Here is a 22,103-nt window from a genome sequence, read left to right as displayed (position 1 = left end):
GGCGCCAGGACAGCAAGCGGGGGTGGGGGGTGTGTGTGTGACACTCCCTGTTGCTTTGAGTTTGGTTTCCTGGGGCTTGGAAGCAAAACAGAAAACCAAGGTTCAGCCTCATTTGGAACCCCCCACCCCCAGGCCCCCTGCACCTGCCCCTGGAGACTTCTCTGGCCTCGGTCCTCAGAGACTTTCCGGAGGTTGTTGCAAGCCCTGCAGAGCACTCTGGGTCATACAGGGGCTGGAGCAGGTGCTCGGAGCCACGTTTCCCAACCAAGCAGCCTCAACATCCCGGTTGAGCTTGGCAGGACTGAGCATCCCGCGACCCGGCCCCACAGCAGCCGCTGCCCCCAGTCCCTGGCACGCTGCCAGCCACCAGGGCCCCACCTCCGAATCGGGAGGTCCAGCGGACAGCCCGCAGTCGGCAGATCAGCCGGGCCTGGGTTGGCTTCCAGCGTACCCGCTGTGTGACCCTGGTGAAGCTACTTGGCCTCTCTGAGCCCATTTACTCCCGTATGAAATGGAGAAAAGTTTTGGGATCGCTAAGTAAGAGAACATTTAGAAAGCGCTTGGACAGAGGGGGAGGAGCTCAGAAAATGGTTGTTAAGAGTTGCCTAACCTGAAAGCATCGGCCGTTCATCTTTTGGGGAATCCGTAGGGTCCCTCGGGAGCCTGAGAAAGCCTGGACTTTCTCCCCAGAAAACCATAGATCTGCACATACGGCACGATTTCCAGGGCTCCAAGCTGTGGGACTGGTGTCCTTGGAGGGAGACCAAGCATCCATCACCGGTGTTATCATCCTGGCACAGGCTCCCTTCTGGAGCCTGGGGCCCCGGGCTCGACAGGCACGCGGCAAAGCCCCGCTGTGCACCTCGGGGGCCTCCCTGAGCCCCGGGCTGGCTCCAAAGGAAAAACACTGCCTGCGGACCCTGGAGTGATAACTCGGGCTGCAGCCGGGCTTTGCAGACAGCTCTGGCAGTGTCCCCACCTGCCGGCCCCACGCGGGCCCCACTCTCCTTCCCAGGCAGCCTCCGGGCTGCAGATGCGGCGCTGTGGGCAGCTGAAAAATCGGGGCCCGGAGCCAGAGCAGATGATGTCAGGGGTCTCCTTTGACATCCTCGCGTGGAGTGATTCCGCGGGGTGCCAAACCCCAGCCTCCTGCTGACCTCACGGTTTCACGCAGGGACTGACCCAGAACGCACGAACTCATTCCTGACCTTCTCTCCTGCGGCCCCATCTTATTAACACGCACACGGCCCCACAGCCCTGCCTTCTGGAGCCTCCCGAAAACTCCTCGGGGGCCCAAAAGAACCCATCACCATTTCTTTTTCCAGGTATCTCTCCCCACGTGTGGCCTCTCTTCACCCCTCCTTGTCTCCCCCCACCCCTCAAAATTACACACAAGCCACGGGATGGGTTCTTTCTGCACAAGCCTGAGAATCTGAGGTTAAGTAAATAAATATAAATAAATCAGCAGACCTTTTACCCCGGGTCCCCTTTCCAGTCACGTCTGTCCCCTCGGCTCTAAGTACTTTACGAGGAAGCGCGGTGTCGGGGTGGAAACACGATTGCCTCGGCTTGGGGAAAATTTACTGTTGAGTGTAAAACTCTAACAAGATGAAAGCAGACCTTCCGGCTCCTCGCGAGGCGGGCGGCTTCTCTGGCCCTAAACAACCACAGCCGGGTCTCCGGAAAGCAGGGTTTCTCCGGATCCAGCACATCCAGCTTGATTCTGGGAGCTGTTGCGGAAGGAGCAGCGTCAGTAACTGTTTTCAGAGGCGTCGCTCTGCCTGGCAACGTCCGGTCTCGGTGGCATAGGGCCAAATCATCATCACGGAGGGACGAGGAGACCAGGCTCCCCCCTCCCCTGGGAACCTCCCATCCCCGGGAGCACCTCCCCAGGCTTTGTGGTGCTCATTTGACTTCAAAGAGTCAAAATGCTAAAAACAAAACAAACGAACAAAAAAAACGCAGGACGTACAGCACTGTTTTCCAGGGTGAGGTATTTACCAGAAGCTCTTTTATTCATAATTTGTACCTTGAACATGTGGCAAAAACCTAGCGGATCAACTCACACCCATGGTATCTAAGAGCAAGGGTTGCTCCTGTATGTGTTAGGAATTGTTTCAGGCTGCAAGTAACCAAGGACGGAAATGACCGCCATGTAACATAAGTTTATTTCTGTCCCATGTAAACAAAACCCAAGCAGTCGTCCCGGGCTCCAAAGTGCCATCAGCCATGCCGACTCCTTTTCTCTTTTTGTTCCACCATCCTCTGCGTAGGGTTTCCGTTCTCCAGGTCGCCTCAAGGTCCAAGGTGACTGCAGGAGCTCCAGCCATCACAGCTGTATTCCAGGCAGGAAACTAGGGGAAGGGGTGCCGGTCTGTTCTGTCCTTCTCCCAAACCTTGTTGCCTTACATTTTCTTGATTACCCTAGCTGCAAGGGAAGCTGGGGAATATGGTCTTTGAGCTGCACGTAGTTTCCAAGAATAAAAACACGATTCTGTTAGTAAGGGAGGGAATGCGGGTCCTGGTTTGCCAAGCGCCGGTTGCTCCCAGTTCCCACGAACACACAGAGCTGGGAGTGAACCCCAGCCTGCCACCTGCCGAATACTCAGCACGGAGCCGGGCCGGACGAGGCCTGGCTTGGCCGCACCCCGTCGGGTCCACACTGGGGAAGTCTGCGTTCAGGGGGTCAGGGAGAAGAGTGGCTCTAGAACCCACAGGGCCTTTGCTCTCTGCCGCGGAGGGAGGCACGAGCTTCCGGCAGACGCGCACGAGCTTCCGGCAGACGCGCACGCGCGCGCACACCCCAGCGCCTGGGCAGCGGAAACAAACCCAACAGGGAGACTTACTCCGCGCGCCGAACCGCAGGGCGACGTGGGGCTGCGCGTATGGACGCCACGTGCAGAGGATCAGAGAGCCGAGCGAGGGGCCCTGGCCTCAGGGCTGGGGTCTGGGGGGGGCAGGGTGACCTTCCAGGGAGGGCCCTTCCTAGGGTGACTCTACAACTTATCACCCACATCCGGACGTGTCTTCGTCAAAGGGGTCAGTAGTAACCACGCCCGAGGCCCAGGCCCAGATCAGGTCGGTCCCGGGGGCGCCGCGAACGACGGTGGCCCCCGCCCCAAGCTCTTCCGGAAGTGGTCTGCGCGCTCAGCAAGGGCTCCGCCCCCCTGCAAATTACTACGTAATAACCGGTCTCGAAAAGGTGGAGGACGAGGAAACGGAGACATTTTAATGCGAGAAGAGAGAAAAGTCGCCGCGCGGCGGGCTTCCCCTTCCGCTGCGGCCGTCCTGCCCGGGAACGTGTACGTGCTGTGTCCCGAGGGCCGGCGGGCGCGCCCCCGCGTTCAGGGTCGCCGCCCCGCGGCTGGCACACCTGCTCGTGCGTTACATTCATCGGCTGTTCGGCTCCCGAGGGGCCGCTGGCCTCCGGCCTGGCGTCGCGACGACCGTAGCGGCCGGGGCGGCCCGTTCCCAGTCGACGGGCCCGCGTGACCGGGTGGACGGGGCCCCCTCGCGCCCACGGCACCGCCCGCCGGGGGGCCGCAAGCCCCTCCGAGCCGCCTGGGCCCCCGGCCCCGCCTCACAGCTGGTCCTCGTCCACCCAGACGGTCTTGCGCTGCTCTTCGCTGATCTTGTCCTTGAGGACGCGGAGCAGCTCCTCCACGCTGCCCCACATGTCGGCCTCCACCGTGGCGTACAGGCAGGGCAAGGCCTCCACCTCCTTCTCCTTCAGCCGGCACAGCCGCAGGAACTCGTCCTCCGTCTCGGGCCGGGACAGCATCTTCCTGTGGGCGGGGCGGGGGGGACACGAGGCGCTGTGGGGGCCGCCACCTGCCACGCCGGGTCCCCGCGGCGCGCGGCGCCTTCCAGCACACGGCCCGGCCCGAGAGGCGGGGCCTAAAAAAATAGCTGTAGTTTTTCTTTCCTTTGCGTTTACTTAAAAAAAAACAAACAAACAAATTTCTTCCAAAGGCGCCTGGGCGGCTCAGTCGGTCGAGCATCCAACTTTGGCTCAGGTCACGATCTCGTGGTTCGCGGGCGCGAGCCTGCTTGGGATTCTCTCTCTGCCTCTCTCTGCCCCTCCCCGGCTCTCTCTTTCTCTCAAAAAGAAATAAACTTGAAAAAGAAGACCTCCATTTTCAGGGCTGGTTGATGGGCCAAGGGGGTTGGTAAACCCTGTCGTTTTTAAGTGCGCAGTTCCCTTACTGTCATGTTTATTCACGCTGTTGTGCCATCAGCCTCCGGAACTTTTTCATCCCGCAAAACCGAAACTCACACCCATTAGCGCACTGATTCCCTCTCCCCCCCACCCCTCCCCCAGCCCCGCACCACCGACTACGTTCTGTCTCTGTGAACCAGCCTCCTCCAGGGACCTCACCCTAACCCTTTGTGCGTCTGGCTTCTGGCACCGAGCGTCATGTCTCCAAGGTTCATCCGTGCTGGAGCAGGTGCCAGAATGTTTTTTTTTTTTTTTTTTTTACTGTTTATTTTTGAGAAAGAGAGAGAGAGAAGAGAACCCGGGTGGGGGAGGGGCAGAGAGGAAGACAGAGCATGAGTGGGGGAGGGGCAGAGAGAGAGAGGGAGACACAGAATGTGAAGCAGGCTCCAGGCTCTGAGCTGTCAGTACAAAACCCAATGCGGGGCTCGAACTCACGAACTGCGAGATCATGACCTGAGCCGAAGTCGGACGCTTAACGACTGGTGCCCCTAGACTGTTCTTCCTTTCTAAGGCTGAATCATGTTCCAGCGTGTGGATGAACGACATTGTGTTTATCCATCGTCCACCCGTGGACGTGGGGTTGCTTCTACCTCCTGGCTCTTGTGAACAGCGTTGCCGTGAACACGGGTGAGCGCCTATCTTTTTGAGACTGTTTTCGATCCTTTTGGGCGGGTCATTCGAGGAGGAACCTCCGTATCCCCGTCTTCCTCGGCCGCTGTAGCATTTCATGCTCCCGCCAGCAACACCCCAGGGCGCCGGCCCTCACCCCCCACCGCCTCCCCCAACACGCGTTCACTTCTGGGCTGTGGACGGCAGCGGTCAGAACGCGTGCGCAGTGGTGAGGTGGGGGCCTCTGTCTCGTTTGCTCGCTCGTGGGATCCCCGGTGCCGGGCCCTCAACAGGTGCTCAGTAAAGATTTGGAGCTACAGGGGAGTGGCCCAACCTCTCTTGGCCTCAGCCGGGGCCTCGTGGGGCAGAGGTCAGGGATAATGCCACGTGACCGCCAGGCCCCAAACCCCACAGCCAACCCTCCAGCAAAACGCACAGGCTTGACCCGGAACGTGGATTCAGAATCGGACCTTTCCGCACCACCCGCGAGACAGGATCCGGGTCCCGGCACTTGCCCCGGCTGTCCTGACCCCTGTGTCCACACAGCAGGCGGAGGGAGCCCTTTACGCCCCGTGTTAGATCGTATCACTCGGCATGGCTGGGGCCCCCGCGGCCGCAAGGTCCCCACCGCCGCCTGCCACTGTCCCCGCCTGAGGTCTGGGGGCCTCTCCTCTGCACCTGCCCGGCCCACCCTCACCGCACTGGGGCTGGTCCAACATCAGCTTCGCTTCCCCAGCCACCTGGGTCCTGCAAGGTGGGTCCACCACCCACCTCGGCACTTGTCCCCCCGGGCCCCCCGGGACGTGCTGCGTGTGTGGTATGGTCTCCGCTGCTGGAGGTAGGGGGCCATGTCTGGCACTTGACGAGGACCCGCTGAAGGGGTGAGCGGGGACGCCAAGCAGCCAGCTGTTCTTGGGGGGACCCCGGAGGTGTGGCGGTGGGAGTAGGGGGGGGTCTCGGGGCCCTACCTGAACCTCTTGATGTTTTTCTCCGACACCCGGATGAAGAGCACAATGGGGTAGATCCTGGACTTGATCAAGTCTCTGGTGCAGCTGATCCCGGCCTCCAGCAGGCAGTGCTTGTCCTGCAGTACGGGGGCCAGGGGTCAGCAGCTCCCCAGCCCCTCCGGGCAGCCGGGTGGCTGGGGCAGGGGCGGGAGCCCCGAGTGTCCCCACGTCCCCAGCTGCCCCAGGGAGCGACCCGAGGTGAAGCCCGACCTCTGCGGGACAAGCCCCCGCCTGCCTGGACACTGGGCTGCGTGTGCTATGCGCCAGCAGGGCCCGGGCCCGAGGTGCATCGGGGGTGGGGGTGGGGGGTGAACGACTTTCAGTGCAAAAATCAAAGTCAGCTTCAAGAGCACCTGCTACTCCCCTCAGCTCACGGAGGCATTCTCGGTACGAAGCAAGGGCAGAAAACACCGGAAAGGCGAGCTGGGGCTGGACGACCTTGGGAGTACTGCCGAGGGTTCTCAGGCAGGGTTCCCTGGCACCCATGGGCTCCTCGCTTCTGGAGGACAAATCTCTGTTTTGCTGAGAGTGTCACGTCAGAAGCAAACAAACCCCCTGATGCCCGAGCCCTTTGCGTTGAACTAGAACATGGATCCAGAAAACAGCGCACGTGTCCCTAAGCGTGCCGCTCAGCGCGTCTTCACAACCCGCCCCCGCGCTCCTTCCGGTCACTGCCCTCGCTCCCCACCAGCACGGCCACCATCCACACGGCGCGGCTTCACCTTTCCAGCGGCCACCCTGCCCACTCCTGTTCTCTCTACTCCAACGTGACCATCCCCTAAATGCTGTGGCCCAGACTTAAACACCGAACGAGCGATTCCAGGCTGGCTGAGAGCTCTGCCCGGGCGTTCTTCTGCCTGAGTGGCCACGTGGGGACGTGCTGGGGGGGCAGACGTGGGGCTCCGGTGGGCACCTGCTCCTGGCTCCTCGTCCAGGGTCACCGCCCACTGCAGAGGTGACCCCCAGATGCTGGGGTGGCACTCAACTGATGGCTTTGCTCTCCAAAGGTCCCAGAATGAGAAAGAAATCGATGCCTGGGGCTGATAAGGATCACATCGCCCGGCTCCAGAAGACTCTAAATCGTGTGCAGACACCTCTCCTGCGTTGCCACCAATGACACTTCTGCCGCTCCATTTTCCCTCCTGAGGTGAACACGACTCCTGTCGCCCGCTCGCTCTCCCTGTCTCTTGCCCTGACACACGCTCCCTCTAGCTCCGGCCCTTGTTGTCACGGCCAGGCGCACGCACAGCCCGAGACAACGCAAACCAGAACACCAGTGCCAGGGAGCCGTCGGAGGCACGGAGTGGTTCTAAAATATAAACGTGCACGTCGGAGCCTGGAGAACGAGGGTGTGTGGCCAGGTAACACTGGGCAGGTGAGAAAAGGAGGAGGAGGGGGCTTGCCCGCAGGGAGGGGAGGGGGACTCTGCACCCCTCCCTTGTGCGTGGCCGAGGCGCCCTCACAAAGATAACCGGTGCCTTCACCCCACCTCACCTTGGCGGCCACAGCTTCTATGTTGGCAGGAACGATGCATTCGAAAGTGTTGGGGTTCTTCTCTCGCGAGTAGATGATGGTCTCCGTCTTCTGCTTCCTGAGGAACTCGTCTCTGGTGACAACATCTGTGGACAGAAGGCCGGTCCTGAGGGCAGCACAAACCTCCCCTTTCTGGACTGGACAGAACTGCATGTTGATCCCCTTCTGGCCACTTAAATCAACTGTGGCTCCTCTACCAGACTGTGAGGCTTCTCAAGGGCAGGGTCAAGGTCATAATTCCTTACACTTCCCACAGCAGCACCCAGAAGAGCTGCTTCATGAATTCTCAGCATCTTCATTGGACAAAGTAACTCATGCACTGAGGTATGATACTAGTGAACTGCCTATCATGAAGGATTTCCGGCTTTACTCATCCACCCACCCATCCATCCAGTCATCTACCCACCCACCCATCCATTCACCCACGCACCCAACCATCTATCTGTCTAGTCTTATAACCTTCCATCCATCCATTCATCCACCCACCCATTCATCCATTCACCCACACACCCAACCATCCATCCATCCATCATCCATGTGCCACCCATCCAACCAGCCATCCAACAACTCATCCATCCATCTATCCATCCATCCATCCCCCTCCCATGCATCTACCCATCTATTCATTCACCCATCCATCTACTTATCCATCCATCTACCTATCCACCCACCCACCCATCCAACCAACCATCCACCATCCATCCACCCACCCATTCATCCATTCACCCACGCACCCAACCATCTATCCATCCAGTCATATAACCATCCATCCATCCATCCATCCATCCATCCATCCATCCATCATCCATGCGCCACCTATCCAACCAGCCATCCAACAACTCACCCATACATCCATCTATCCATCCAACCACTCATCCATCCAGCCATCCATCCCCCCTCCCATCCATCTGCCCATCTACCCATTCACCCATCCATTTACTTATCCATCCATCTACCTATCCACCCACCCATCCATCCAACCAACCATCCACCCACCCACCCATTCACCCAACCCTCCATCCATCTAGTCTTATAACCATCCACCATCCATCCATCCACCCACCCACCCATCCAGTCATCTAGCCAGCCAGCCAGCCATCTACCCACCCATCCATCCATCCAGTCATATAAGCAACCATCCATCCATCCATCCATCCACCCATCCATTCACCCACGCATCCATCCATCCATCATCCATGTGCCACCCATCCAACCAGCCATCCAACAACTCATCCATCCATCCATCCATCCATCCATCCATCCATCCATCCATCCCCCCTCCCATTAATCTACCCATCTATCCATTCACCCATCCATCTACTTATCCATCCCTCTACCTATCCACTCACCCACCCATCCAACCAACCATCCATCCATCCACCCATCCATCCATCCATTCACCCACACACCCAACCATCTATCCATCCAGTCATATATCCAACCATCCATCCGTCCCTCCACCCAACCATCCATCATCCATGTGCCAACCATCCATCTACCCATCCAACCAACCACTCATCCCTCCATCCATCCATCCCCCTCCCATTCATCTACCCGTCTACCCATTCACGCATCCATCTACTTATCCATCCATCTACTTATCCACCCACCCACCCACTCATCCAACCATCCATCCATCCATCCACCCACCCACCCACCCACCCATTCACCCATGCACCCAACCATCCATCCATCTAGTCTTATAACCATCCACCATCCATCCATCCACCCACCCATCCATCCAGTCATCTAGCCAGCCAGCTATCTACCCACCCATCTATCCATCCACCCACCCACCCACCCACCCATTCACCCACGCACCCAACCATCCATCCATCCAGTCATATAACCAACCAAACAACCAACCAACCAACCATCCATCCACCCACCCATCCATCCATCCATCCACCCACCCACCCACCCACCCATCCATCCATTCACCCACACACCCAACCATCCATCTATCCAGTCATATAACCATCCATCCATCCATCCATCCATCCATCCATCCATCCATCCCCCCTCCCATTCATCTACCCATCTATCCATTCACCCATCCATCTACTTATCCATCCATCTACCCATCCACCCACCCACCCATCCAAGCAACCATCCATCCATCCATCCATCCATCCATCCACCCACCCATTCATCCATTCACCCACCCATCCATCCCCCCTCCCATCCATTATCCATCCAGTCATATAACCAACCATCCATCCATCCATCCATCCATTCACCCACCCACCCAACCAACCATCCATCCATCCATCCATCATCCATGTGCCACCCATCCAACCAGCCATCCATCCATCTACCCATCCAACCAACCACTCATCCATCCATCCATCCATCCATCCATCCATCCATCCTCCCACCCATTCACCCATCCATCTACTTATCCATCCACCTACCTATCCATCCACCCATCCATCCATCCATCCATCATCCATGTGCCACCCATCCAACCAGCCATCCAACAACTCACCCATCCATCTACCCGTCCAACCAACCACTCATCCATCTATCCATCCATCCATCCATCCATCCATCCATCCATCCATCCATCCCCCCTCCCATTCATCTACCCCTTCACCCATCCATCTACTTATCCATCCATCTACCTATCCACCCACCCACCCACTCATCCAACCAACCATCCATCCACCCACCCATTCACCCATGCACCCAACCATCCATCCATCTAGTCTTATAACCATCCACCATCCATCCATCCATCCATCCACCCATCTATCCATCCAGTCATCTAGCCAGCCAGCCAGCCATCTACCCACCCATCCATCCATCCATCCACCCACCCACCCAACCATCCATTCACCCACGCACCCACCCATCCATCCATCCAGTCATATAACCAACCATCCATCCACCCATCCACCCACCCATTCACCCATGCACCTAACCATCCATCCATCCAGTCATACAACCAACCAACCATCCATCCACCCATCCATCCATCCATCCATCCACCCACCCATCCATTCACCCATGCATCCATCCATCCCCCCTCCCATTCATCTACCCATCTATCCATTCACCCATCCGTCTACTTATCCATCCATCTACCTATCCACCCAACCATCCATCCACCCATTCAACCAACCATCTACTTATCCATCCATGCACCTATCTATCCACCCAACCATCTATTCATCTACCTGTCCATCCCTCCACCTACCCATCTGTTCATTCATCCATTCCTCCACTCCCATCCCTCCATCCATCCACCCATCCATTAAGTTAATTTTTATTGAAATCTAGTATTTACTGAACATCTACTAAGGGTCAGGCTTTAGAATAAAAATATGACAAAAACACAGCTGTTGTCGTACTTGAGAATGTGTGACCTATGTAGTAAGAAGAATGTGGGATACAGAAATTATGCAACAATTTAGCGGGTGCAGTGATGGGCTACTTATTGTGGCAGCAGTGAGGAGGAATGGAGGGAAGAGGAGAGCAGGCAGGCTCCCTGGAGGAGGAGGTATGTACTAGAGACCTCATTCACTTGCTGGGTGACCCTGAACATATCTTCAATCTCTTGACCGCAGGTTCTCCATTTATGAAAGGAGAGTGGGGTCAGCCCAGGCCTAGAATTCCCCGTGTAAGCCCAGGCTGGCCGGGGAGCCCACACTGGGCCAGGTTTAGCATGTACACTCCAGGATGTACTGCAAGGGAGTTGGAAGGGATCCGGGGAAGAGCCAGCAGGGGAGGTGCTACAGGTCTGTGGGTGATTTGGGGGGATGGAGGCAGCCTAGGACCCCTGCCCTACAGCATCTGCAGCGCCCTGGCTGTGAAAGCACCAAGGGCAACACGGGGCATGCCTGCCGAGTTCAGAGCGGCTAAGTGGGATTTGCAAACGAGGCTCTGCCTAACCTCAGACCGTTCTGAGAAAGGAGGTAGGTACCGCGGTGGCTGCAGGAGCTGGCGCTCGGAGAGGTGAGGGACCCATGTCTGTGTCCTGCCTGCTCCACATGGGGGGCTGAGAACCCGGGGCCCATGCTGGGCTTGGCCCGTGCCCATCTGCGAGCCCCTTGCTTCCACCACAAGTGGCCGCCATTATGCTGGTTTTGCAGGTGAGGGACAGAGAGGTGGGTGACCTGTCCCAGGTCAGTAGCCGTGGTGGGGGGGTGGAGCACAACCTCAGCTGGAGACCACTCGCCTCCAAGAACACCACCTCTCCCACCAGCCACACTGTGCGCGGAGGCCCTCCTGGCCGGGGGCTGTAGAGGGTCTGCACCATGGGAGGCCGGACACTGGGGGTGCCGTCTCCCACTTCCCACAGGGCCAGGCATCCCGGGAGACCTGGGAGGGGCATCGCTGCCAACATCCAGCAGAAGACTGTGTGCAGAGCTGCCCCCCCCCCCCCCCCCCCCGGGAATGAGGGGCGTCCTGCTCCTGCTCAGGTGCGTCCCACCCCGACACTGGTGCTGACTGATGCTTACAAAGTCCGCACCCCCACCTGGGGCTGTTCTTAGCGCTGGGTACCACGTGTTCTCAGCCCCGGGGCCCATGTGAGAACCTCCGGGTGGGGGAGGGGCTCTGCACCACGGACTCCCGATGGGTAAGGCTGCTCTGCCCGCAGGAGCGCGGCTCGGCAGCGGGAACAACACCACGATGAGTTCTAGAACACGACGTGGGGTGAAGGGAGCCAGATGCAAATGGTTCCACACGGCATGGTTCCATTTACAGAAAAGTCTAGAAAACGAAAACCAACGTGTGATAGGAAGCAGATGAACAGTGCCTGGGGCAGGGGGTGGAGGGGGGCCCGAGGGAGCCTGTCGAGGGGACGCAACGTTCCGTCTCCTGGCTGTGGCTGGGGCCACGGGGTGCAGGCATTTGAAACACTGCACGCTTAAAACGGGGGCGTGTTGTTATGTGTATACTGATCCTCGGAGGACTGACTTCTGGTCTCGACGCCCCTCCCTCACCTCCCCTAGGCTGACAGTAAAGAAAGCAAGCGTTGGTGAGGTGGGGAAGAAGCTGGGACCCTGGCATGTGCTCGTGGCAACGTGAGGTGACAGCTGCTGGCCACACGAGGGTGGCAGCTTCAAGTTCAAACGGAACGCAACAAAAAACGTGGAATCGCCACAGGAGCCAGCCATCCCGCTTCCGGGTCCAGCCCCCCAAGAGCCGGAGGCAGGGGCCTGAAGAGATGCTCACTCGCCCACGTTCACAAACAGGATTCACAGCAGCTGAGAGGCGGGAGCGACCCACGTGTCCACGGACGGGTGACGGAGAAACACGATGTGGCACATCCACACCGTGGGACAGCGTGGGCCGTAACTGGGCTGGCACCTGCTACCACACACGTGGACCTCGAGGACGTGATGCTGAGCGACGCGAGCCGGGGGCAAAAGGACAGATACTGTTCGACTCCCCGGAGGAGACAGACTCACAGAGAGAGAGAGAGACAGAGAGCAGTGGGCCCCGGGGTGGGGGCGGAGCTTCGGCTCGGGAAGAAGAGAAAGTTCTGGAGATAAACGTACCCACTACCCCTGAACCGGACACTGAACACGGCCCACGTGGCACATTCCTTGTTACGTGTATCTCGGCATAACTAAACCCTGCCGGGCACCTGACGGCTGGCTGCTGCGGGGTGGCCCCGGACGTCCACGGTTTAAACACGGACGGCGCCAGGGACGATTCCAGCTCGCAGCCAGGACTGGGGCTCAGCGCCGTGTGCAGGGCGTCTGACTGTGGTACCCAGCCACACCCAGGACACGGAAGCCCTAGCGATGGGTGGCCTGCCTCTTAACCTCAGGGCTCAGAGCGGGGACCCCAAGTCACGTCTCCTGACACGCTCTGTGACCTCCGCCCTGAACCCTCAGCGTGAACGGGGAAGCAAAGGCCTGCTTCCCCTGCTTCCCCTGCTCCGGGGCCACGGGGCGCTCCGAGAGGGCCGGCGTGGCCCCCGGGCCCGAGACCCGCCCTGCCGCGCACAGCAGGTCCGCAGGCTCTCCTGACGCGCCTGGCGGGACGCAGGAGGGGGACACGAGGACGGTCCCGGCCCGCACTCACCCGGCTTGCACATGGTGAGCTCCATGGCGCCTCCGGAGTTGAGCAGCTTCTGGACCAGCGCCTTGGCCAGCATGGTGGGCGTGAAGAGGACGGGCCGGCGGCGCTCGCAGTAGAAGGCACGCACCAGGCTGTAGGGGATCAGGCTGAGGTTCTTGCCGAGCTCGCTCTCGGGGTCCAGCTCTGGGAGGGGACAGGAAAGGGCCGGCTGGGACGCCCCGCCCGCCCGCCGTCCCGGGAGGCTTCCCGGCCCCACGGAGCCCGCTGGCCGGCAGGAAGGTCTACGTGACCCACGGGCCGGGCCCTGTTCCGGGAGCTGAGGCGACGGTCCTGCAGCCCGGTGCTTGCATTGGGGGAGGGGGGATGGCAGGCGGCAGGTAAGCCCGTGACGAGCCACACTGTTCATCACTCCGGGCAGCGGCGGGAGCTCTCCGGGAGGGGGCGGCAGCCGGACGAGCACGGATGGCTTCACTGAGGACAGTCGGGGACTGGGGCCGGCGCTTAGACACGAGGAGGCAGGGGAGGACAGCGGCAGAAGGCCGGTCGGGGCAGGGGTGGGCAGGGCCGGCTGAGAGGGGCTTGGGGCTTATGTCAGGATCTCTGGGACGCCAGCATCGTCGGAGGCAGGGGGAGACACGGCCTCCTTTCCACCTTTTCAAGCCTCTCTGGCTGGTGTGTGGGGAGCAGAGCAAAGCCAGCCCCGGGCAGCTGGAGCAACCGCCTCCCCAGAAACCAGCGTCTTGTGTTTCACTTGGTGCCCTGCCCCGGCCTTCCGAAGGGCTGGTCTGGAGGGGAGCCCAGACCCTCTGATCATCGGCACCCGGGCCAGCCCGGCCCCCGAGGACAGCCGGAGGCCTGGCCGGCCATCGGCACACCCTTCCGCAGGGCGCTGTGCGGCCGGTGACCCCTGGCCGGCTTGATAAATGGCAAGAAACAGGCAGCGGGGAAAGAAATCAATAGGCGAACGCTTCCCAGCAAACAGCTCCAATTAACACGGGCATCTGGGCTCAGACCGACTGCAGCGAGCGTGCATCAGGGGTGAGCCTGGCGGGACGCCGCTCTGGGAGGCCGTGCGCTCCTCCCGCCAAGGCCAGGCAGGTCCCCTGGCGGCTCCCCCCATGGGGGAACCCCCTCTTTGGAGGGAGCAGGTGTCCCAGCCCCCCTTGTGGGGACCCAAGGGCCCTGTTGGGACTCCCGCAGCCGCCAGGCCAGCAGGAGGTGGGAGGGGCGAGGCGGTCAGCGCCATACCTTCCTGCTTCTCGGTCGAGGGCCTGCTGGCGTCCAGTGACGACCGGGCCAGGCTCCCCAGCGGGCTCCCCGAGACGATGCGGACCCGCTCGTTGCTGTTCATCCTTTTGTACTTGTTCTCGGACCTGCTGACGAACTGGAGGACAGAGGGGGGGGGCCTTTGCTTCTAACCAGACCAAGCTGCCGCAACCCGGGCACGGGCAGACCTCTGCTTGGACCCCAGCTCTGCTCCTGGGGGCCAGGGTCAGTCACCTCTCCCCGTAAAAACGGGAGATGTCCAGCAGGCCAAGAGGGGACGTCACTGTAGGTGAGCAAACAAACAGACGCCCACTCCCTCCTCCCTAACCAGGCACGAAGCCTGCCGAGCGCTGGGGTGCGAGAGGCCCTCTGGCAATCCCCAGTGCATTTTGGGGAGCCGCGGGGGGGAGGTCCCTGGCAAGGAGCCCCGCCGGCAGGATGGCCCACGGACCGCCCGCCTGGGGGGCCTGTGCAGGATGGCTCCACCTCCCACGACACGGCTCTCTACAACCCCTCCCTTGGTATCCCCCAGTCCGCCCCGTACAGCTCAGAGTTGAGCCCTGGAGGGTGGGAAGGGATGCCCACCACATTCCCTGGGCTACTCTCAGTCTCTCCACACCCTCCTTCTGTAGGGAGGAAAATCCAGGGAGCCGAGGTCTCGGCCTGGCTCTGTGGTCAACTGGTCTTTGGGTGGGCCACCCAGAGACGCTCAAGGTTTCCAACTGTCGCAAAACACGTAGGCAGTAACGTGTGTTCCCGCGTGGCCCTGCCTTCAGGAGGAGCTCAGGTTCGCTAGGGTTCCCCTTCCACCTCCGTATCTTTCTGGCACCTGTCTGCGTCTACCTGGTTTCTGGGTGGCGCCGTTGACCGCTCCTCTGGGTTTCCTATGTCCCAACAGCAGGATGGCTCAGTGGACTGTGGCACACCAACTCCACGGGGGCCCGATTAGCAAAGTACCAACACAGAAACGTCCTCGAGGGACCGTACCTTAACGCGACTCACTTAGCTCTGCAAAGAATGCTTACTGCATTTATGTGAGATCGCTTCCGAAGACATCACCTACCATGCTAATCAGTGTTCCTTATATAACGGTTTGTGCAAAATAAAAAACTCATTATAGAATTAAGTACAAGCGATAAATTTTTTCTGGTCCCAAAGAGCTACGACGTGTCCGTGGTCAGATAAGATCTAAAGAATCTGTACACTTTCTCTTTTTTCCTCGGCTGCCAGGATGCTCAGAGATACATTTAACGCTCAGTCTGAGGGACTACACTGACCTGGGCACTTGCGACGTTTGTTTTCTTCTCCTGATACACTGTTTCTGATTTTTTTCTAATAGCTAACTTGTTTAAATTCTTTTAGCCACAGGTCTTCAAGTCTTTTAGGAAAGTGGGACTGCTTCCAACAGGTGTAGAGACTGTCTCCCGTCCTGTCACCGTGAGGATCCAACGGGATGGGAGGTGGGAGGTACTGTGAAAAGTTGCAGGTGGTGCACAAACGCCAAGCACTGATATTCTGAAAGAGTCTTCTCTTCCCAGCAGCGGCAGGGGGCAGCCCCGGCAAAACGTGACCGCAAAGTCAGTCGGCGCTCTGGACAACTTTACCTGGAGGAGTTGGCCGAAAAGGAAACTTGCCCGAGAGAGGCGGGGACTGACCCGGGGGTCACTGGTGGAAACCGGCTCTTCAGGCTGCAGCGTGTTCTGAAATCAGGTATCAATCGGTCAGAGGCGCTGGGCTCGGCAGGACGCGTGAGCCCAGGAAGGCTGCTGAGAACCAGAGACATGTCCTCAAGCCCCCTCTGTGCCAGACGTGGCATCGAAGCATTCCAGACGGGGAACGAGCTTGGAAGGTAAGAGGAGCCCCGAGACTCGTTCCGGCAGAGACCAGAGACACAGAGGAAACGCTGTCCTGCCACCCAGCTTGGGGGGGGGGGTCCCTGAGGGCGGGGCCCCTTCTGGGGGGACCGTCCCATTCCCGAGGAACCAAGTCCCTGATGACGTCAGCGGCTCCCATTCGTGAGCCGTCCGGAACGAGCCTGGGGGCTGGTGCGAGGCTGGCAGGGCCGTGGGGGGACCTACCCGGAGCGCCCTCAGGGTGTGGTGCGTGGGGTCCGCCTCCTCTCGGCTGCCCCTGTGCATCAGGCGCTGCAGCTTGACCAGGAGGAGCTGCTGGGCTCTGGGGAGACGGGAGGGGAGGGCAGGCCCTCAGGGCAGGGCCTGGGGAAGCCGGCTCCAGCCTGCCCCTGTGCCTCCCAGCAGGGTCGGGGGCGGAGGAGGGGGTGCTCCCCCAGGGAGGACACGAAACCCGGCCGCTGGTCTCGAATCCTGCAGCCAGTGCTGGCTGTGGCAAAGTCACTCCCCTGAGCCTCGGTTTCCTCATCTGTAGACCCGGGCTGCTGATGCTGACCTCACGGGGCCGGCCTGAGGGGAACGCGCTTCCCGGGAGCCTGAGCGCCTAGCCAGAGGAAGGCTGACGCCCCACTGCTACATGATTACGGAAGGACGTCAGGGAGGTGGCCCGCGGACAAGCAGTGAGAAGCAAAGGGGCATAAAACCGAGAGCCCGGTTTTCTACAGATGACTGGGAGAGGTGCCCCGGGCATCAGGGAAGCAACAGGGTTTAAGGGAGCAACATCCCTGGGGAGGCAGGGGAGGCTTCCAGGAGGAGGAGGAAACAGGCAGGCCTCAGTGGCCACAGGCGGAGTCCCCTTGGGGGCCCCTCTGCTGGGCAGTAGCCCCCCGCCCTGGGGCCGGCCCGGGGCCTCACCGGCTGTAGCTGGGTATGGTGCCCACGTCGAGGTCATGGTCCGTGAAAGGGTCGACCCTCGCGCACAGCCACTCGTGCCTGTCCTGGTACATGGTGTCCCGGACGTGCACGATGTCGTCGCACTTGAGCGACATGGTGCAGGCGTCCAGCTGGCTGGAGATGTTCAGGTTCAGCCGGACGTAGAACGAGTCCCCGGACGTGACCAGGCCCTCCTCCATGTCCTTCAGCAGCTTCCGGTACCCTGTGGGGGCACACAAGGCGGAGGGGATGCGGCCGGCGGTCGCGGGGGCCTCCCGCTGCCAAGCGCCTCGGGGCGCAAATCCACCCGTCGCCGCCCACAGAGGACACGCCCCTATGGTGCGCCCCCCTCAGAGCTGCGGGGACTCCCCGCGATGAGCGAGGTGTCCTTCGTGGCTTTCTCTCTTTGTCTTGGCTGTCAGGGAGCTCAGAGCTAGGTTTTGTGCTAGGGTGCAAACAACCCGGGGTCTCCACTACCGCGAACGGATCCGGGGTCTCTGCTACATTGAACGAATCCGGGGTCTCCTATAGAGTGAACTCATCGCAGGTTTCTGCTACAACGGACGGATCTGCAATCTCCACTACAGCGAACAGATCTAGAGTCTCCGCTACAACGAAGCAATCGGGTGGGGGAGGGGGGTGTCTACTAGAGCGAACGTATCCGGGGTCTCCGTTACAGCAAATGGATCCGGGATCTCTGCTACCGCGAGCGAATCCGGGTTCTCCGCTAACGCGAATGTATCCGGGGTCTCTGCTACCGCGCACGGATCCAGGGTCTCCTATAGAGTGAACTAATCGGAGGTTTCTGCTACAACGAACGGATCTGCAATCTCCACTACAGCGAACAGATCTAGAGTCTCCGCTACAACGAAGCAATCGGGTGGTGGTGGTGGGGGGTCTTCTAGAGGGAACGAATCCGGGGTCTCCACCAGCGTGAACGAGTCTGGGGTCTCTGCTATAGCTGCTACACCTGCCCCACCACCATGGTGGTTTTTTGCTTTGACTCTGGCAGGACCACACACAGCAAACCTCATCCTTCTTAAGCGCTGTGCCTGCTGAGCTCTCGCGGCCCCCTGGTCAACACCCGTCTCCGGGGACCGCCATCCCGCCTGCCGTCACCGGGGCCGAGCTGTGCCTGGCTCACGGAAACGGAGGCACAGGCCGTGACTTCCGCGTCTGGCTTCCGCAGCTCGGCCTCGTGTCTGTGACCCTCGTCGCGACGCTGCCACGTGGCGCCTCCGCCTGGTGTCCCTTCTCTGGCGGGCGCATCTGTGCCGTCTGAAGGTTTCGGCTCTGAGGGCTCGCTCTGCCGCGAACGCTCTCCCGCGGACCTCTGGTGGCCCGTGCCCTCATCTCCCTGGCTCCACTCCCAGAGCTGGGACTACTGGGTCCTTGGTCATCCACACATTTAACTTTCGTGGACACTGCCCAGAGGTGTTGGCACACGGCTGGGCCATGGCACCTGTCGTTTTGCCTTACTCGACGTCATGGTCCTTCAGTGTAAGTTTTTACAAATCCCGTTGGAGGACGCAGGGCATACGCTACAAACACAGTAAGTGCAGCAGACCGGACGCCTGTAACATAAATCCCGAACCTAAACCGCCACTCAGCCCCACACGCACGGAGCCGCACGACACAGTGGAAGCTAAAACCGCCCTAACAGTCAGGCCCGGGACGTCCACGCCACACGCACCAGGGAGGCCTGAACCAAGGGGGCTGTCTGATCAACGTTCAGGGAGAAATGGGGGATCCCTGGTCGGGTCCTTCCCATGCCCCTGGGGGGTTAAGGCCCATCGCTGGCTGAGCTCTCTGCCCCCTCGAAGAAAGGCCCTACAAATGGGACCCTGAGAGGCGGGACCTTCCTGCACTGAATTTGGACCACAGGACTACACCTCTGGGGGGCACTGCTGGCCAGCGTGCTGCCTGGAGACTTTCTGCCGGGCTAGGAAACCAGGCTGGGAAGAGGGGAGGAGCCTGCTCCTGTGAGGAGGACGAGGAGGAGGAGGATGAGGGGGAGGAGGAAGAGGAGGGAGGAGGGGGAGAAGGAAGGGGAGGCAGAGTAGAAGGGGGAAGAGGAGGGGGGAGGAGGAAGGGGAGGGAGAAGGGAGGGAGGGAGGATGGAGGAGAAGAGGAGGAGAGGGGAGAGAAGAGGGAGGAAGGGAGGGGGAGAAGAGAGAGAGGGGGAAGAGGAGGGAGAAGAGTGAGGGAGGGAGGGGGAAAATGGGATAGGAGAGAAGAGGGGGAGGGGGGAGAAAAGGGGGAAGGAGAAGGAGCGGGGAGGAGGGGGAGAAGGAGCGGGGAGGAGGAGGAGAAGGAGGGGGGAGGAGGGGGAGAAGGAGGGGGGAGGAGGGGGAGAAGGAGGGGGAGGAGGGGGAGAAGGAGGGGGAGAAGGAGGGGGAGTAGGGGAGAAGGAGGGGGGGGAGGGGGGAGGAGGAAGGAAAGACGGAGAAGGAAGGGGACGGGGAAGAGGAGGAAAAGGAGGAAGAGGTGGAAGGGGAGGGAGGAGGAGGGGAGGGAGGAGCGGGGAGAAGAGGAGGAGGAGGAAAAAGGGGGAGGAGGAGAAGAAGGGAGGAGGAGGAGGAGGAAGGAAAGGGGGAGAAGGAAGGGGACGGAGAAAGAGGAGGAAGAGGAGGGAGGAGTGGGGAGAAGAGGAGGAGGAGGAAGGGGAGGAGGGGGAGGAGGAGGGGGGAGGAGGGGGAGGAGGAGGGGGGAGGAGGGGGGTGAAGGAGGAGGGTCAGGAGAGGGGAGGAGGAAGGGGAGGAGAGGGGAGGAGGAAGGGGAGGAGAGGGGAGGAGAGAGGGGAGGAGGAGGGGGAGGAGGAGGGTCAGGAGAGGGGAGGAGGAAGGGGAGGAGAGGGGAGGAGGAAGGGGAGGAGAGGGGAGGAGGAGAGGGGAGGAGGAGGGGGAGGAGGAGGGGGAGGAGGAGGGGGAGGAGAGAGAGAGGAGGAAGGGCAGGAGAGTAGGGGAGGAGGAAGGGGAGGAGAGGGAGGAGGAAGGGGAGGAGAGGGGAGGAGGAAGGGGAGGAGAGGGGAGGAGGAAGGGGAGGAGAGGGGAGGAGGAAGGGGAGGAGAGGGGAGGAGGAAGGGGAGGAGGGAGAGGAGGGGGAGAAGGAAGGGGAGGAGGGGGAGGAGGAAGGGGAGGAGGAGGAGGAAGAAGGGAGGAGGGGGAGGAGGAAGGGGAGGAAGGAGAGGAGGGGAGGAGGAAGGGGAGGAGGAGAGGAGGAAGGGGAGGAGGAGGAGGAAGGGGAGGAGGGGAAGGAGGAAGGGGAGGAAGGAGAGGAGGGGGAGGAAGAAGGGAGGAGGGGGAGGAGGAAGGGGAGGAGGAGGAGGAAGGGAAGGAGGGGAGGAGGAGGAAGGGGAGGAGGGGGAGGAGGAAGGGGAGGAGGGGGAGGAGGAAGGGGAGGAAGGAGAGGAGGGGGAGGAAGAAGGGAGGAGGGGGAGAAGGAGGGGGGGGAGAGGGGGAGGAGGGGGGAGGAGGGGGAGAAGGAGGGGGGAGGAGGGGGAGAAGGAGGGGGAGGAGGGGAGAAGGAGGGGGAGGGGGGAGGGGGGAGGAGGAAGGAAAGACGGAGAAGGAAGGGGACGGGGAAGAGGAGGAAAAGGAGGAAGAGGTGGAAGGGGAGGGAGGAGGAGGGGAGGGAGGAGCGGGGAGAAGAGGAGGAGGAGGAAAAAAGGGGAGGAGGAGGAAGAAGGGGAGGAGGAGGAGGAGGAAGGAAAGGGGGAGAAGGAAGGGGACGGAGAAAGAGGAGGAAGAGGAGGGAGGAGTGGGGAGAAGAGGAGGAGGAGGAAGGGGAGGAGGGGGAGGAGGAGGGGGGGAGGAGGGGGAGGAGGAGGGTCAGGAGAGGGAGGAGGAAGGGGAGGAGAGGGGAGGAGGAAGGGGAGGAGAGGGGAGGAGGAGAGTGGAGGAGGAGGGGGAGGAGAGGGGAGGAGGAGGGGGAGGAGAGGGAGAGGAGGAAGGGCAGGAGAGTAGGGGAGGAGGAAGGGGAGAAGAGGGGAGGAGGAAGGGGAGGAGAGGGGAGGAGGAAGGGAGGAGAGGGGAGGAGGAAGGGGAGGAGAGGGGAGAAGGAAGGGGAGGAGAGGGGAGGAGGAGGGGGAGGAGGGGGGAGGAGGAGGGGGAGGAGAGGGGAGGAGGAAGGGGAGGAGAGGGGAGAAGGAAGGGGAGGAGAGGGGAGGAGGAGGGGGAGGAGGGGGAGGAGGAGGGGGAGGAGGGGGAGGAGGGGGAGGAGGAAGGGGAGGAGGGGGAGGAGGGGGAGGAGGAAGGGGAGGAGGGGGAGGAGGGGGAGGAGGAAGGGGAGGAGGAGGAGGAAGGGGAGGAGGAGGGAGGAGGAAGGGGAGGAAGGAGAGGAGGGGGGAGGAAGGAAGGGAGGAGGGAGAGAAGGGAGGAGGGGAGGAGGAGGAGGGGAGGGGAGGAGGGGAGGAGGAAGGGAGGAGGGAGGAGGAGGAAGGGGAGGAAGGAGAGGAGGGGGAGGAAGAAGGGAGGAGGGGGAGGAGGAAAAGGAAGAGGGGGGAGGAGGAGGAGGGGAGAAGAGGGAGGGAGGGGGAGGCGGGGGAGGCTGGGCCCCGTGTGCGCGGACAGAGCATCATTACCTTCCGCCGCCCAGCGGACTGGGCATGCCGGGAAGGAGAGTGGGCTAGCAGCGGCAGCGGGGAGCGGC

At 60.9% G+C, this 22,103-nt stretch overlaps 1 protein-coding gene across 6 annotated transcripts in view; it reads right to left on the bottom strand.

The window, feature by feature from the left end:
* Positions 1 to 3,532: 3,532 nt before the first annotated feature.
* CARD11 (caspase recruitment domain family member 11) overlaps positions 3,533 to 22,103 on the bottom strand; it is a 145,797-nt gene continuing 127,226 nt past the window's right edge. For all 6 annotated transcript variants that reach the window (XM_053893737.1, XM_019422509.2, XM_019422513.2 and 3 more), the window contains 8 exons: positions 17,436 to 17,676; positions 16,749 to 16,845; positions 16,275 to 16,370; positions 14,653 to 14,788; positions 13,408 to 13,587; positions 7,330 to 7,454; positions 5,797 to 5,912; positions 3,533 to 3,785 (listed from right to left, as the gene is read on the bottom strand). In XM_053893737.1, coding sequence (XP_053749712.1) covers positions 3,581 to 3,785; positions 5,797 to 5,912; positions 7,330 to 7,454; positions 13,408 to 13,587; positions 14,653 to 14,788; positions 16,275 to 16,370; positions 16,749 to 16,845; positions 17,436 to 17,676 — 1,196 coding nt within the window. In that variant the 3' untranslated portion in view covers positions 3,533 to 3,580. The remainder of the gene's footprint in view (positions 3,786 to 5,796; positions 5,913 to 7,329; positions 7,455 to 13,407; positions 13,588 to 14,652; positions 14,789 to 16,274; positions 16,371 to 16,748; positions 16,846 to 17,435; positions 17,677 to 22,103) is intronic.

Source organism: Panthera pardus, unplaced genomic scaffold, assembly GCF_024362965.1.
Source record: "Panthera pardus isolate Hobbes unplaced genomic scaffold, ASM2436296v1 HiC_scaffold_4, whole genome shotgun sequence".
Taxonomy (NCBI): domain Eukaryota; kingdom Metazoa; phylum Chordata; class Mammalia; order Carnivora; family Felidae; genus Panthera; species Panthera pardus.
The sequence above is the reverse complement of the archived record's forward strand: the minus strand, read 5'-3'. Positions and strand labels throughout refer to the sequence as shown.